The 18,628-nt window shown below is 33.7% G+C and overlaps 1 protein-coding gene across 1 annotated transcript; it reads left to right on the top strand.

Moving 5' to 3' along the window:
- Window positions 1–9,875: 9,875 nt before the first annotated feature.
- On the top strand, window positions 9,876–11,593 carry LOC133187378 (histone-lysine N-methyltransferase, H3 lysine-79 specific-like). Its single transcript, XM_061322725.1, has one exon. It carries the CDS (start codon window positions 10,715–10,717, stop codon window positions 11,591–11,593), a length of 879 nt encoding a protein of 292 aa, XP_061178709.1. The 5' UTR covers window positions 9,876–10,714.
- The last annotated feature ends 7,035 nt before the right edge of the window (window positions 11,594–18,628 follow it).

Raw genomic sequence — 18,628 nt, 5'->3', positions numbered from 1 at the left:
CGAGAGATATCTCACATAATTGTTTCCCGATATATTTGAAAAGAGTTGATGGATGGAGCGAATACCAGGAAGAGGGCTGTATAGTCGGGGTTTATCTCGAGGAATTTCTTCTACAAATCTAAAAATTCGACGTTTTATATTTGAAACACCTTTCGGATTTTGTAATTTTTCATTGGCAAATTGAAACAATTTTTTTTGCATTTCGAATTATGTACTGCCCACGCAGAATTGCTAAGTCAGCTTGATTTTTTAAAAAAGTCCTTTAGCATGACTTGTTTCGAAAGAAAATCGGATTAATGCTGTGTATCCAAATTCAGCAATAGATTCAGAGACATCTCCGAAACAATGCCTACTCTTATACTGCGCTGCACAGCCATCACAGAATTCGTGCATCGTATGTTCCTCGCATGAAATGGATTTAAGATAATCAGAAACTAATTTCTGACAATGGTGAGTAAAATATTGGTCATGTTTATCGTCTGGAGAAATGGTGAAGAAATGTTCTGTTATCAAAGTGGGATCTTCCATTGTACTTTCAATGCCATCGACTTTGAGAATCGCGTGCCTATGAATTTTTGTTACATGGATTGAAACCTCCGTTCTTTGAAAGAAGTTTGATTGAATTTCATTTTTATCCTAGCATTTGTAATTTTCAGAGAAGTCGTGAATAGTTATACAATGACTGTGTGGCAAACTTTGTTGCATATTCTTTAATTGTTGCATTTGCCATTTGGCACGTATATTATGGGAGGGGAATTTGTTTAGAAGTAGTTTTAAGTAATAGAAAAGTTCAGCAGGTTTAGCAATTTTTTTTGTCGTCATAAGGTTTTTGGTTTCTCTCTCTTTTGATTTTACAGCCTTATATTCGAAACAATCCCATGTTACATCTGGGGAGTCATCATTCGATTCTCGCTCCTCGGGATACAGGTACAACTTGTGAAAACCGCAGTGTTCACACGTTCGATCTAAACAAGCTTTCATGTAATGTTCATTATTTGTGGGACAGAGTGTTTGAGAGACTATTTCGTCAATATGTTCATAGAGATTTGGATTCCAAACGTATGTTTTCCTGTAAGTCATGCATGCTCTAAAAATGTATTTCATTTCCAAATGATTGCGGCAACAACAAGTGACTCTATCTTTTGGTCTGGCTGAACGAATATAGTATGGCTTACATGCCTCAAATAGCCTTTGACATACTTTAATATCAGGGTATTTTAGTTTGAAAGTGTTATAAATTTCTGTTTGTTTTTTTTTTTTTTTAAATTTGAACTGCGTGTGATGAGTACTGCTTTGGACCGATTCTGACCCTCTTTGCGTCATTAGCTCACCTGAGCTGAAAGCTCAAGTGAGCTTTTCTGATCACATTTTGTCCGGCGTCCGTCTGTCCGTCTGTCTGTCCGTCCGTCTGTCCGTCTGTCTGTCTGTAAACTTTTCACATTTTCAACTTCTTCTCAAGAACCACTGGGCCAATTTCAACCAAACTTGCCACTAAGTATCCTTGGGTAAAGGGGATTCAAGTTTGTTCATATGAAGGGCCATGCCCTCTTTCAAGGGGAGATAATTAAGAATTAGTGAAAAAAATGGCATCATTTAAAAATCTTCTTCTCAAGAACCACTTGGCCAGGATAAATGAAACTTATGTGGAAACATCCTCAGGTAGTGTAGATTCAATTTTGTTCAAATCATGACCCCTGGGGGCAGGGTGGGGCCACAATGGGCGATTAAAAGTTTTACATAGGAATACATTGGAAAATTTTTAAAAACTCTTCTTCTCAAGAACAGCAAAGCCATAATTGGTCATATTTATATGGAAGCATCCTCAGGTAGTGTAGATTCAAGTTTGTTCAAATCATGACCCTAGGAGGTAGGGTGGGGGCACAATGGGGGATCAAAGTTTTACATAGAGATATATAGGAAAATATCTTTAAAAATCTTCTTCTCAAGAACAGCAAAGCCTTGCTTGGTCATATTTATATGGAAGCATCCTCATGTAGTGTAGATTCAAGTTTGTTCAAATAATGACCCCCGGGGGTAGGGTGGGGCCACAATGGGTGATCAAAGTTTTTCATAGGAATACATAAGAAAATTCTTTAAAACTCTTCTTCTCAAGAACAGTAAAGTCATGATTGGTCATATTTTAATGGAAGCATCCTCAGGTAGTGTAGATTCAATTTTTTTTTTAAGTCGTGACCCTCCGGGGTAGGATGGGGCCACAATGGGTGATCAAAGTTTTTCATAGGAGTATATAGGGGGAAAAAACTTTAAAAATCTTCTTCTCGGGAACAGCAAAGCCATGATTGGTCTTATTTTAATGGAAACATCCTCAGGTAGCGTAGATTCAAGTTTGTTCAACTCTTGACCCCCTACCCCCCCCCCCTTGTAAACTTTTCAATACTGAACTGATTTTTGCTTTTTTTCCTAAACAATTAAAAATCTTTTGTTTTTGTTTTTTTAAAAAAAACAACAACATAGCCATGAGTAGTCATTTAAGTATGCATGAACCCTCAAATAGTGCAGATTAGATATTTGTTCCAGATTGTGACCTGAGAAGGGGCACAAGAATGGGGTCAAAGTTTTACATGGGATTATATAGGGAAAATAATTATAATGTTCTTCTAAAGATAACTGGGACTTTGAATAGTCTCATGAAAAAAATATAATAAATAATAAAACCAAGCTAAACATCGATATGAGTTTTTTTTTTTTTTTTTTTTTTTTTTTTTTTTTTTTTTTTGTTTCTTTATATATATTTGAATCGGGTTCGAAATCCGAATATATCTTGAAACGAGGCTTTTGTTGCGGCCATTTTGGAAGGGAAAAAAAGCGGAGAAAAGTCAAGATTGCGGAAATTGTGGTAGATTAAACAAAAATCGGTTTTCATATTAGTTGTGTCAAGGTAATGTAATCTATTGATGAAAGAGAAGTACACGACCCGTTCTTGTTGAAAATGATAATAGTTAAACAGACAATTTAATGAGAAAGTATTTTGTATATACGCGGTAATCTACACTGACAGCCCCAGTTGAGAACGATGTTAAATTTCGCTTAAAAACCTAATAAGAATTGCATGACCTAGCCTGACAATCAAACGAATGAATTCAATTTGATGACTCAGCTTGAGAATAAGAAATACGAAAACGGTGTGGTTTTTATGACTTGCTTGAAATAATGTCGGAAACTTTCCGAGTCTCCAATATAATTGTGGCGATGTATTCCATATTTTTAGTCAGAGTGTCAATTGAAGATTTATTTAATTAAAATGTGGGCATTTTCCGTTGAAGTTAAATCTTTTTTAAAAATTGTTTTGCATGTGTAATGCATATATATTTAATATTTACCTTTAAAGCCTTTGAGATTAAAATTTGGTTTGGCTCTGTCAGTTTTTAATGCAACAGTATGTTATAGAAGTACACCAGGTGCATCACTTTACACAAGGAAGAAGGATCAGGAAGGATTTCTTTGCTTAATCAAAAAAAAAAAAAAAAAAAAAAATTCTGTAGTGTGTCATAGTATTGAATAAAGATAATTATGGTAAAAATGCAAGTGTTCTTTGATATTTTTAGTGCAATAAATTTCAGATGCAATAACAAGTACATATCTGTAATGCAAATTGAAAATGAATTTCAGGTTTACAAAAATTTGTTGTGTTGAAATTTCCTACTTGCTCATCTTTTTAGATATATATACCCTTGCAAACAAAGATTAGGGGACATGTTACAGAATCATATGTATGTTTGCCTGTACTTTGTAGATATATTTTGTCTGGAGTTTATCTCTGAAACTATTAATTTTTTTTTAAACTTCTTAGAATCGATTAAAATACATAATTCAAAATTATACACATTGTATTTCAGATTGATATGTCAAGATTTTATTCTGTTTAACTAGGATTAAGAAAAGTGAAATTCTTGTCTGGACATGACTTTGTAACAGAGAAGTTTTAGAGGCTCATACTTGATACAAAAGTAGCTTGTGACCAGGGTTTTTTTTTTTGATTCTGTATAATGTCATTTTGGCAAGATCACAAATGACAGAAGTAATAAATTGTTATGCTATCCACAACCTTGAAATGGAGAAGCATTAGAAGCTGATACTTTAGAGAAAAGAATATTTAGGAAACTACCGTAAATATAGAAAATGATTTGATTTTAGTGTGATTTAAAGGGTGTTTAACTTTTCCTAAATAAAGTAATTGAGAGGATTTTTATGTATGTTATTGAGACTGCAAATGTCTAGAACAACTTAAGATATCCTTGAAAAATTTATTTTCGGTCGCTTGTTTTCATGTCCTTGAAATGATATTTTGTTCATGCAACCGCACAGCAACAGTACACGACTAAAGTCTAAAACTTTCAGGAATGATAGTCATATGTTGATGTGCACCATATGAAAATTGTACGTTGCCGTCACTTCCGGTTGTGACAAAAAGCAATGCAAAAAAGTCTTTTTTTTCAAGTTTCTTTTGTTTTTACAGACATTTAAGAATAATATGACATTAGATGGGTCATGTCCATGCAAACTATTTCTACTAGAAGTGTGGCCAAAAAACCAGAAGTTGTCTCAAACAGAAGTGTTTTTTCATGGAAACTTTTATGAATGATTAGTTGTGAATAATTAAGGTCAAGATCTAGTAAATGAAAGGTGCCTACAGATTTCTCAAATTTGAGAAATAAAGTCCTTTAATGGTGCTTTATAACTTTAGCTTGGTCAAATAAGGTGTTTCGGGGAAAAATTTGTAGATGAACAAGACGAAAAATCATATTTTAAACTGTCATTTTCAATGGAAAATTAAGAAAACTAGTCATGAATACGGGAGTTTTTTCCTTACCAGACAAAGAAATGCATCCAGATTGCCTACAGTCTCCCAGAAAACGGTAATTTATATGTTCTTTGCCTCTTCTTTAAAATAATCTCAAATTGAAAATAGGTATCGGGATTACTTTTCACATGATTTCAAATTAAATTCCATGAAAGTACTTTATTTTCTACAAAATTCTACTAGAGCCGTAAAGTACGGGAAATAGAAAGTTAAAATTGATTATGACGTCATAATTGATCTAGCACCAAAAAGTTAGTCTGAAGTCATTTACTAGATCTTGACCTTAAGATGAATGAACTTTTTATTCATTGGACTACTTTCTGTCATGTCTGGAAGTAAATAAAGAAAACTGGGAAGTAATTTCGAAATAATAAAGTCATTTCATTTTTTACCTGTATTTAAATGTCTTTAGAAGCTTTGAGGTGACTTTTTTAATAATTTAGACTTCTCTAAATGATCAGATTAATTTTTTCAAAGGAGTTGAGAAAACGGAAGACCTGTTATTGCCTAGGCAATAAGTATCTAGTTTTTATTATGGTTATTGACTGAATATTAGGAAATAATCTCATCCGGGATCTTTGTGTGGTAATGTGGACAGAGGCTTGCAATGTCCACAGCAGTACAATGACCCAGGGCAGACGAATTTCCTGATACTCAGTCAGTAACCTTTTTATCACATATTTTAATAGTACTAATGCATTGAAATGGTGAAAATGGTGTGTGGGCGAGCGGCTGCCAAAAGGGTATCCTATTTGTCCCTAGAACTCCTCTACATTTTTCAAGAAAGGAACTCTTGTTTTGCAGAACATTAAAGATGTGCATAGTACTTTAATTTAAATTTTTGAAAAAGTACAAGCTTTTGAACTTATTCATTTTTGGCAAAATATTGCATATAGTATGGATACCTTCTCCTACAGTTTTCAAGAAAGGAACTTTTTATATCCCCTGCAAATGAAGTTTAGGGAGGTAGGGTATATAGGTATCACATTGTCTGTCCATCCATCCTGTCACTGCTTCTCTGGGCTATAACTTTGTTATGGAGAACCACTGAAAGCTCATACTTGGTACAGAGATTGCTTATTACCCACAGTGTGTCTTCACCTTGACCTAAGGTCATTTTGGCAAGTTCAAGGTCACTGGCTTGAAAAGTGTAAAATTCTTCTCCATGTGAAAACTGTCTTTGTATTGGAGAATCACTAGATCCTCATACTGAGTAAAAAGATTGCTTATGACAAAGGGATGTGTGTTCACTGTGTTGAACTTGTTCCAAGGTCATTCTAGCAAGTTCAAGGCTATAGCTTTGTTAATAGAAAATCTTTGGAAGTTCATACAGAGATTAACTTTGAAAGAAGGGTAAGTCAAGACCTTAGCCCAAGTTCATTCCAGCAAGTTCAAAGTCACTGGTAGAAAAGGTATAAAACTCATGCCTGGGTTGTAACTTTGTTATGGAGAGACATATGAAGCTCATACTTGGTACAAAGGTTGCTAATGTCCATTGCATTTGTCATGCCCTTGACCCGAGGTCATTCCGGCAAGTTCAAGGTCAGTCAATCTAATTAAAATTAAATGTTCCGAATCCTCTACCACTTCTCAAACATTTAACATCCCATTCGGGGTCACGTCAGAGAGACCTTTTGATTATGAATAAACATAAAAAATTTGGCCAATCAGATTCAATCTTCTGTATACGATTCTTAAATTAGCCCCGCGGCTACATCTTAACATTATTGATGCTCAGTACATTGAAAGTAATTTTGGTATACATTAAACATATAGTCCGCCAATCTGACATTCTTACCGGAGTAACGCAAACGAAAATGCACAACCTACATGTCTATATATCCCGCACGTCACATTCATATATAGCACGGTTTTTACTATGCATATTTTCTTTACTACAAAACCCCTCGGGGGTTTAGGTTTGGCAGTAAAAAAAGAAATGCATCCGAACTATAACAGGGTATAAGCCAAGATTGAGGAGACAGCGATTTCATTGGGTAATTGAAAGGTCGCTCTGATATGACCCCGAATGGGATGTTGTTAGATGTTTGAGAAGAGGTAGCAGATTCAAAACATTTAATTTTAATTAGATTGAAGGCCAGTGGCAGAAAACTATTAAAAAAAAATTCCTAGCTGGAACTTGGTGGTGGAGAATCATTGCAATTTGGAAACTTGTACTTGGTACAGAGATTGTTAATGATATTAGGGTGTCTCATGACTTTGAACATATCATTTCAGCCAGATCAAAGTCATTGGTATAAAAAATGTACAATTCATAACAGGTTTATAATATTCTAGAATAATACCAGTTGTGTCCACACAAAGAAAACCTGGTTGTATCATTGACAGCTGTTCACTTGTTTCTGATTCTATGAATTTCTCTAAATTTATGATCATAAGCAACCTTACAGTGTAACTCAAAGCCAATTCAAAAGCCATTTGTGTCATTAAATGTACAATGTATGTGATGTCATTAAGAACAGAGAGAAAGAAAATATAAAGAATTACAACTAGAAAAGTATACCCTGGGCTTTTACAGCAAGGTTCGATAGGACTTGGTAAATGATAGGTACACCCTATATGTTCTACTCGGAAATGTATCAAAATATGTAATAATTTTCAGCTTATTTTTTGTTAACATGCAAATGTGTGCCAAAAGTGAAGATAATTTTATTTTTTCTCTATATATTTCATTAAAAACAACATTTTTGTAAACTTACTGGAATGACAACATTTCTTGACAGATTTTACCACAAATTTCTCCATAATCCAAGAAATTGTTATATTTGATCAAAAGAATAGGTTTTTTTTTTTTTATCAGCATTGATATTTAAAAAATATTGTAATTCAAGTGCGACATGAAAATTAAGTCATATACGCACAATAAATTATATAGTGAACATTGATCTTGAATTTTAGAACTGATGTAAATAATTAACTATCTTTTTCTAAAAACTAAATACATGTAGGTAAAGATCTATTAGTAAAAGATAACGACACTTTTTCTGGTTTAAGTACTGAAATAAATAATGAAATTAGACAAAAATCAACCATTTGCCAGTGATTCAACTATATGTGGTTTTCAATAAAATATATAGAGGAAAAATAAAATTACCTTCACTTTTGGCACAGATCTGTACAATATAAAAGACATTAGGTGACATTAAAGGGCAAGATTTAAAGTTCACAAGATAGGTTTCAGGAAAGTTTTATGTATATAACAATTTAAAACTTGTATCATATTGGGAAGGTACAAAATATTTCAAGAATTCTTATGCCCCGCCATGAATATGGCCGGGGCATATAGTGATTGTCATGTCCGTCTTCCGTCCTTCCATCTGTCTTTCCTTAGAGCTTTGTGTTTAGCTCAGTTTCAAAGAAACTATCCAAGATATTTTCATCAAACTTCATATGCTGATAGATATTAATGAGAGCTATGCAACTGCATCAACATTTTTTTACCTTTTTTTTTTTACCTTGACCTTACTTTTCCTAAATAAGTGTTCAGCTCAGTTTTAAAGATACCATTCAAGATAGTGTAATCAAACTTCATATGTTGTTACATACTGATTAGAGCTTTGCAACTGCGTCAACATTTTTTGACCTTGACCTCACTTTTTTAAAATTAGTGTTTAGCTCAGTTTTAAAGAAACCATTGAAGATATTTTTATCAAAATTTATGTGCCGATACATATTGATGAGAGCTATTCAACTGCATCAAAATTTCTTGACCTTTTCTTTGACTTTAACCTCACTTTTCTTGAATTAGTGTTTAGCTCAGTTTAAAAAAAAACATTCCGGATAGTGTTATCAAACTTCATATGCTGATACATACTGATGAGAGCCATTCAACTGCATCAACATTTTTGATCTTGACCTTTCATTTGATCTTGACCTCACTTTTATCAATTTGTGTTTAACTCAGTTTTAAAGAAACCATTCATAATATTTTTATCAAACTTCATATGCTTATACATCCTGATGTAAGCTTTACAACTGCATCAACATTTTTTGAATTTGACCTTTCCTTTGACCTTAACTTCATTTATTTTAAATTAGTATAAAGCTCAGTTTTAATTAAACCATTCAAAATATTTTTATCAAACTTTAATATGCTGATACGTCTTTGTGAGAACTATTCAACTGTATCAAAAATGTTTGACCTTGAACTTTCCTGTGACCTTGACCTCACTTTCCTTAAATTTGCATTTTGCTTAGTTTTAAAGAAACCATTAAACATATTTTTATTTAAGCTTATGCACTTATACATAATTTGGTGAGGATTTATCATCTATATCCAACTTTTAAGATTTCAATTTTAAAGTAACTATTCAAGATATTCTCATCAAATTTCATACACTTATACAATTTTTCATGTTGCATGACTAATATACCCTTGGCAGGGCATTCATGTTCTATGGACATATTTCTAGTTTTATGTCTTGATTTGTTGGGGAGGGGGGTATAACATTTTATTAAATGAGTCTGTAATGGGAAGGGGAATCTATTCACTATAGTTTTGATTTTTGTAAAATATTGTAAATGCTATATCTAAGTTCAGAGAAATTTTTCTTTTGACTTCAAAATTTATTCAGAATTTAGCATTTATCTTTGCCAAAAAGATAAAGATTACTTCAAGTCAAATATAGCCAAATGTTAGTTGTGAACATATTTTAGTTGTTTGAAAATTATAATTGTGACTGTTTTGTTGTAATCCCTGTAATGTTGTTTTGTAGATGCCTCGTAAGAAGTATTGGAAGAAGAGTACAGCCAAGAAAGAGATACAGACTGACAAGACTGAGGAGACTGGCCTCATGCAAAACAGTAAAACATTGTCTGACCTGGACTTGACTGAGGAGACTGGCCTCTGTAAAAACAGTAAAACAATGTCTGACATTAGAATGACTGAGGAGACTGGCCTCGTTAAAAACAGTAAAACCAATGTTGACCCTGAGGAGCCTGCCCTCAGGTTACAAAAAAACAGGAAAACCATAGAAAGTTGTGAAACAAATCTGCTGAATGAACTTTGTGAAAAAGATTTGCTCAATGAACTTTGTGAAAAAGATCTGCTTTATGAATCTGATGAAATGGATTTGCAAAATAAAATTGTTGAAAAAAGTCTAGTAAACAAAACATATACCACTGAATCTTCACAGAATACTGGTGTTATAGTTGGAGAAAAAAAATGCACAGTGTTTCTGAAAGTGACCAGGTATGTACTAGAAAAATAGTATTTGGATCATTCCATCAAGGGGACACTAGATTTTCATCATTCTCAAGAGGTAGTCAGTGTACTTGTAATGCTCTTACCATGCTGATAAAATGTTATGAAGGATTTTCATTTACATCAGAATTTATAGATAGAACATTAGTGTCAGGAGACCAAATTTACATAAAGACCATCAAAAGTTTGCAACAAAGGGGAGAGTTTCTCAACAAACTTTTAAATTTTGATGAATTGCCAATAAACTTATCAGTGGGAGAAAATCATCATGTTATTCAAAAATTTGAAACCATTTGGGGACTGGTTATCTTGGAAGAACAAAATAGGCAGGTTAAAACATTGCATCAGGCTTTAGAAGAGGCATTTCAAATTTCAAGATATTTAATGATAATGATAGGAGCAATTTGTTCTGCTATATATAAAGTGTCGAACAATGAGTATTACTTCTTTGACTCGCATTCACATGATGGTGATGGCATGTCTTCGAGTGAAGGTAAATCTGTACTAGTGCTCAACAGGAGTATTGATGACCTAGTGTCTTATATGTACAACATGTATAACAGCATGCATATTGATCTTGCAGTGCAGTTTGAAATTTTACCCATCTCAATTGCAACATTGTATCATAGCTTTCCAGAAAATGATCCATTACAAAAAGGTTTTACAGAATGGATGATAAGCTAACATCAGTGACAAATTCAGAATCCCAAGGTCAGTACAGGAATACCTATATGAGAGAATACATGAAGAAAAAGAGACAAAATGAACAATTCAAACATATTGAAAGAAACAGAGATGCTAGTGCAAAGAAAGTGAGTAGACAAAATGTTGAAGTGAGAGAAAAAGAAAGAGTACATGATAAAGCTGCAAGAAAATTAAAGCGAAAAAATGTTGAATCAAGAGAAAGAGAACAAGAACTGGATAAATCTGCAAGAAAATTAAAAAGACAAAATTATGATGTTAAAGAGAAAGAAAATGAAAGGGAAACAACTGCAAGGAAACTTAAAAGACAGAATGATGAAGTGAGGGAAAAAGAAAGACATCTGGATAAAGCTGCAAGAAAATTGAAAAGACAAAATGCTGAATCAAGAGAAAGAGAAAAAGAACTGGATAAATCTGCAAGAAAATTAAAAACACAAAATTATGATGTTAAAGAGAAAGAAAATGAAAGGGAAACAACTGCAAGGAAACTTAAAAGACAGAATGATGAAGTGAGGGAAAAAGAAAGACATCTGGATAAAGCTGCAAGAAAATTGAAAAGACAAAATGCTGAATCAAGAGAAAGAGAAAAAAAACTGGATAAATCTGCAAGAAAATTAAAAAGACAAAATTATGATGTTAAAGAGAAAGAAAATGAAAGGGAAACAACTGCAAGGAAACTTAAAAGACAGAATGATGAAGTGAGGGAAAAAGAAAGACATCTGGATAAAGCTGCAAGAAAATTGAAAAGATTAAATTGTAAAGTAAACAAAAAGAAAATGAAGAAAATAGAATTTCAAAAAGCAAGTGTAGGGAAAACCCTCTTATTCTTGAAAAAGAACGATTAAAGAAGCAAGCTAAACGTAGTGACTTTTCTTACAGACAAAATGAGAGGTTGGACAATAAACAAAGAAAACAAGAAAAAAGAAAGAATAAAGAAAATTGCAACAAAGAAAATGAAAGAAATAGACAAAGACAGTTTGGAATAAATATACAGGATTGCATTCACAATTTTCATGAACAGATTAAGCATGGTCCAGTTTTTATATGCTCATGCTGTCATCAAACATGGTTTAAAGAAAGTGTTTTAAAAGTGGAAAACACTAAACTTGATGATGCAAGTAAAAGCAGATACCTTACTTGTATTACTTCTATTGATAATGCTGAATGGATTTGCAATACTTGCTATTCTTCAGTTAGAGAAAGAAAAATTCCCAAGCTGTCTGTTCTTAATGGTATGATATGGCCTCCTAAACCAAGAGAATTAGATTTGTTTCCATTAGAAGAAAGACTAATATCACTTCGAATTCCCTTCATGCAAATTAGAGAGTTGCCAAGAGGTGGAAAATATTCTGTAAAAGGAAATATTGTGAATGTTCCTGTTGATATTCAACCTACTGTTAATAGCTTGCCTAGAAAGATGGATGAAAGTATCACAATTCCTGTTAAGTTCAAAAAAAGGTTGTCTTACCAAAAATGTGATAATCATGAAAATGTACGACCAACAAAAGTACTTATTGCATTACATTGGCTCTTGAACAACAGTGACTTCTACAAGAATGCAAACATCAATGTTGATGATAGCTGGTTTCAAGAAATCACATCTTCTGCAAATGAAATTGTTCAAGAACTAGTGCAAACACAAGCGAGAAGAGATCAGAATACTTGTAATCTTGAGACAGATGACGATGATGAGTATTGTGAAGTAGATGGAGTTGGTAGGGATGGTAATTGTGATACTCTGTTAGATGAAGCTTCTCAAGACATGAATCAAATATACACATTTGCACCAGGAGAAGGACAACGTCCCCTTAGTTTATATCAAGATCAGACTGCAGAATATTTATCATTTCCAACAATATTTTGTGGAAAGGGAAGATTACAAGATCATGAAAGACAAGTTCCTGTGTCATATGCAGATATAGCTAAATGGGAATTAAGAAGTGTTGATAGACGTGCTGCCCAGTCTGTTCCAAATTTGTTTTTTAAGTTGAAAAAAAATACAAATGAAACAAGTTACAGATAAATGCAACCTGGCTCTTAGGAAATGCAAAACCAAAGGAAGATCCATTACAGCAAATGAAATTAAAAATCCTGAACATGTGAATAGCCTTGTTAGACACGATGAAGGTTTTTTTGTGTTCAGGCAGTTACGGAATTCACCTGCATATCTTGAAACAAGAAAAAAGGATGTATTTGCAATGATAAGACAGTTAGGTTTACCAACATGGTTTATGTCACTGTCTGCAGCTGATACAAGATGGAATGATCTCATTAGAGCACTTGGGGTGTTAATGATGGAAAGGAATACACTGATGAACAAATTGACAGCATGTCGTGGTTGAAAAGTCAAAACTAGTGCAAAAGGATCCTATCACATGCACTAGATACTTTGATCATAGGTTCCGTATGTCTATGAATTCAGTGTTGAGGAGTGACCACCATCCAATTGGTGTTGTGAAAGACTTCTTTTATAGAATTGAATTTCAGCAAAGAGGATCACCACATGTTCATATGATTGTTTGGATAGAAAATGCACCAAAATATCATGAAAATAATGAAAAGGAGATAGTAAATTATGTGGATAATTACTTGAAATATGAAAAGAATGAAGAAGATGATTTGAATGGCTTGCAAGTACACAAACATTCACAAACATGCAAAAAGAGAGGTAAAGCTGTATGCAGATTTGGTTTTCCCCTTCCTCCCCTTGAAAAGACTTTGATTTTGGAGCCACTTGAATGTGAAGTTGACAAATACAGGAAAATGTACGATGAAATTCAAAAACAGCTTAATGATATGAAAAATGGATGTGCTTTATCCTACAGGGAACTCCTTGGCACTGTGTTAAAGATATCTGACGAAGATTACATTAAATGCATTAGAAGTTCACTGAGAGGTCCAAAGGTTTTTCTAGAGAGAAAGCCATGTGATATGAGGGTAAACTCATACAACAGTGTTGTTCTTGATGCTTGGAAAGCTAACATTGATATTCAGTATATTTTGGACCCATATGCATGTGCTATGTATATTGTTTCTTATATAAGTAAATCTCAAAGAGGGATGAGTGATTTACTTAACAGAGCAGCAAAGGAAGCTAGAGAAGGAAATCTTGACATCAAAAGACAGGTACGCCACATTGGGAATCATTTTCTCAACAGTGTAGAAGTTGGAGCACAGGAAGCAGCATATTTAGTGTTACAAATGCCAATGACAAAAGCATCAAGAGATGTAGTTTTTATCAACACAAGTCCATCAGATGACCGAGTAATTCTCATCAAAACCGATGCCGAATTAGAAAAATTGACACCAAATTCAACAGATGTGGAATGTAGCAATGTAATTAAACGCTATGCAAAACGCCAAAAACAGCTTGAAAACTGGTGTTTAGCTGATTATGTATCACAACTAGATGTTGTATTCCCTAAAGATGATGAAAAGGAGTTCATTGAAAAGGAAGTGAATGATGATGATGATAAGAATAATAAGTCAGATGATGAATATAACGATTCAGATCTTGACTTTAGTGAAAGTGATACACTTGTTACTTTGAGAAACGGCATAAAAATTAGACGACGTAAAGTGCAAAGGGTAATCAGATATGTGCGGTTTAATATCAAAACTGATCCAGAAAACTACTACAGAGAAAAACTTATGTTGTTTTTGCCTTGGAGAGATGAATCAGCTGATCTAATATCTGGAACTGACACATTTGAGAAATCATTTAATCTAAGGAAATCCTTTCTCACACACAAAGTCAAGGAGTATGAATACAATGCTGATCAGCTTGATGCAGCTCTGCAAATGGCAACTGAGGATTTTTCAGAAGCTTATGATGAATTGGCACCAAATGCTCAACAAATAGAAGCAGAGGATGAAAATGAAGGATCTCATGAATCTGAGAACTTTGTCCCATTTGATCCAGAGAGACCATTTGAACAGAGGCAGTATGATATAGGTTCTGATATTGGCATTCCATCAACAAGACAAATAACTGAAGAAAGTTCTGTTAGATTATCAGATAGTGAATACTTAAAACTTTTGGAGGGTCTGAACATGAAGCAGAGGGAATTTTTCAATCATGTCTTGCAGTGGGTCAAAATAAAGACAGAACCTATTTATTCATATTTATCTGGAGGTGCTGGTGTTGGCAAGTCTGTTTTGATAAGGGCACTTTATCAAGCTCTGCACAGATATCTTTGTTCCACAGAAGGTGAAAATCCAGATGACATAAGAATACTTCTTTGTGCGTATACTGGTAAGGCAGCATACAACATTGGAGGTGTAACTATCGCATCTGCTTTTCATCAAAAAATTAATCAGAGTCAACAAAGCTTACACTGTGATGAGTTGAACACTTTTCGCACAAAGTACCAAAACCTGAAACTAATCATTATTGATGAGATATCAATGGTAGGAAACAGATCATTAGCACTGATTGACAGCCGTCTTCAACTTCTCACAGGCATCAAGAAACCATTCGGTGGCATAAGTATTATTGCTGTTGGTGATTTTTTTCAACTTAAACCTGTGATGGATCGTTGGATCTTTCAGGATTTATTTCATGATGCTCAACCTCTTGCAAGCAATCTTTGGAAGGAGCATTTTTCTATTTTTTGAATTGGATGAAATAATGCGCCAGAAAGATGATATTGAGTTCGCTCAACTTCTTAATCGCCTTCCTTACAATGCAATGACAGCAGAAGATATGAATGTAATACACAGATGCATGATAACAGAAACAAGTGACAATTATCCACACCATGCTCCTCATCTCTTTACACAGAATTCTAACGTAGATGCATACAACAATCAGTTGATTGAAAAACTTGAAGGAGAAAAGATCATAGTGAATTCAGTGGATTCTGTCATTAAAGATTATTCAAAAGAAGTTAAGGAAAAACTGCTTAGATCTCTTCTTAAAGCATATGATGTTTGCAAAACTGCCAATTTGATGCAAAATTTGATCCTTGCTGTTGGGATGATATATGATATCTCAGTCAATGTTGATGTATCTGATGGTTTAACAAATGGGTCATCATGTAAGGTAAAATTAATTGAAAGGAGAATGGAAGGCATATCAAGGCCAAGCATAGTTTGGGTGGAATTTTTTGACTCTGCAATTGGAAAAACAACTCGAAGGAAATATAGACATTTATTTCATGATGGAATTTCTGAGAACTGGACACCAATTTTTGAAGTTCAACGGTCTTTTCTTTGGAACTACAATACTTTTCAGAGAATTCAATTTCCATTACGGCCAGCTGCAGGAAAAACAATTCATAAAGCCCAAAGTTGCACTGTTGATGAAATTGTAATTGATTTGTCTCAAACTAGAGTGAGGAAAATTCCCCATATCCACTATGTAGCACTCAGTCGGGTACGGTAAGTAGATCATCTGCACATTCTGAATTTCAATGAGCAGGCATTAGCTATGGATGAACAAGTTGTAGAGGAAATGGAAAGAATGAAAAAAGAGGTACCACTGCAACTTTGTTATGTCCCATTATACCAGGTTGATTTGCATTGTTTTAAAATTGCTTTTAACAGTTGTAGATCACTTCATAAACACTTCCCACAAATTAAGAATGAGCCAAACATTCTTGCTTCAGATGTAGTTGGATTCTCAGAGACAAGATTAACTAGTGCAGATGTTGAAAATTATCAACTTCAAGGATACACTGCAATATTTAACTTTGAGACTACAGATAATGTTGATAGACGTCCACATCATGGAACAGCACTGTATGTGAAAGATTTTTACAAGACAACCTGCATCTCAAAGGTAAATAGTAGTCCCATAGAGTTCATTATAGCAAACATACATTTAAACCAACGTAGAGATATACAAGTCATAGTTATTTACAAATATCCATCTTGTTCTTTGGAAAATTTTAAACAACATGTAGAAATGCATATAAAGCCCTTGATTGATGACCACAAAGACTTGGTATTCTTAGAAGATTTTAATTTTGATTTGTTTACTGGGCACACAGACTTTCTAACATTCATGGAAAAAGGCTTTAACTGTAAACAAATTGTAAGTAAGACTACTCATGACTCTGGTTCTAAACTTGATTTAATTTTTACAAACATATACCCATGTGAAACAGATGTGATTGAAGCATATTGGTCTGATCATAAAGTAGTGTATTGTGCATTTGATATGACTAGTATTCATTAAATATAATGGGGCACCTAAATAAAAACTGCAGAGGGAGCTGCAAAAAAATGCCCCCTCCCTCACCCAGTTTGTCCCAGTCCCACTAAGTTTGGGGGTATGGGATATACTAGACTCACCATGTCCACCTGCCTGTTTGAGGATATACTGGTAACATCATGTCCGCCTGCCTACATCTATCCGTATACATTTTTTGTCCAGCATTTATTTTTAAAAATTTTGATTTGGACATTGCTTTGAAATTGAGAAATTTCATAGGCTTATATTTAATACAAACTTATAACTTCTGACCAGGTCTATGCCTTAGTCTTGATGCTGTACCAATTTTATCTAAAGTATTGTCATGAGCCATGACATTTTGATGCTTTATTTTTCAAAGTCATGATAATGTTTTGTATTCAACTAATTTCCTTTCAAAATGAGTTTTAGCAGGATGACATTCTTTTGTTTTTAAAGCTGTTTTAAATATACTTATTTAAAATATATTTTTCCCATGGGTGTATTTGTCCTATTTGGACATTTTGGTTGCAGTAAACCAACTAATTGAAAATCTAAGTTTTATTTTTTACCTTATGTTTAATAGTACATATGTATTTGAGCTGGAACATTTCAGTTATAATAACCTGACTGTCCTTTGTATTAGTTCTTATTGTCTATTTTTAGAAATACTGTTAAGAAACCAGAAGAGCATATGCGCATTGGTAAACTGTCTGTCATCAGTCCATCTAGCTATCTGTCTCCTTTTTTTATTTCAAAAATGCTACTCCTCCTACAGGTTTGGTTCATTTCAATAAGACTTTGTAACAAGTAGACTAATAATGCTAAGATACATAATTCTATAGTTTTTCATTTTAACAAATGACATTGCCATGATTACTAAAAACAGAAATTTCTTAGCTTGTTTTCTTTCAAAATACCCACACACACCCTATAGCTTTGGTTGGCTATGCAGACTTTACACTAACAGACTACAAAAATACTCCTTTCTTTATTATCAGTAGAGTTTCAGTCTCATCAGAGACTTCTGTTTTTTCTTCTTTTTTTTTTAATGAAAAGGTCATGTTCATTTGTTAGAAATATGATTGTATATTGTTTTACGTCCCATTCGAGAATTTTTCACTCATATAGAGACGTCACCATATACCGGTGAAGGGCTTCAAATTTTGACCTTTACTCGGCACTCAGGGCCATTGAGCAGTGAGGGATCTTTATCGTGCCAACGCCTGCCGTGACACGGAGCCTCGGTTTTTAAGGTCTCATCCGAAGGACCCGCAACTTTCACTTCAAAGTGCCGAGCGCGTGGCGAAGGAACAGTTGCTACCTATTTTTTATCGACTTAGGTCTGTCGCGGCCGAGATTCGAACTCACGACCTCCCGATCACGGAGCGAGCGCTCTACCGACTGAGCTACCGTGAACGGTTTGTTAGAAATAAGTTTGCATGTTTTCTAATTATATTTACTGTTTCAAGTTTCATCAGCTAGCTTATTTCTGGAAACTTCTAAAATTACAACCAAAGGATTTCGTACATGTGATTTACTATTGTCAAATACATCATTTGTAAATTTGTTATTTTGAATTTTTGTATCCTTATGTAATCATAAGTATATATAAATATTGCAGTTAGTATTGAATAATCCTTGTACATTTTAGGTAGTCACATATTTATGAGTTGAAAACCAAATTATAACTTAAAGTTATTTT

This window comes from Saccostrea echinata, unplaced genomic scaffold, assembly GCF_033153115.1.
Source record: "Saccostrea echinata isolate AGI-Se365-2 ecotype Australia unplaced genomic scaffold, CSIRO_AGI_Sech_v1 ptg000015l, whole genome shotgun sequence".
Taxonomy (NCBI): Eukaryota; Metazoa; Mollusca; class Bivalvia; order Ostreida; family Ostreidae; genus Saccostrea; species Saccostrea echinata.
This window is presented reverse-complemented; position numbering and strand designations above follow the sequence as displayed.

Coding starts and splice junctions, on each gene's coding strand:
- LOC133187378 (XM_061322725.1), top strand. CDS start 10,715: ATGGATGATAAGCTAACATCAGTGACAAATTCAGAATCCCAAGGTCAG.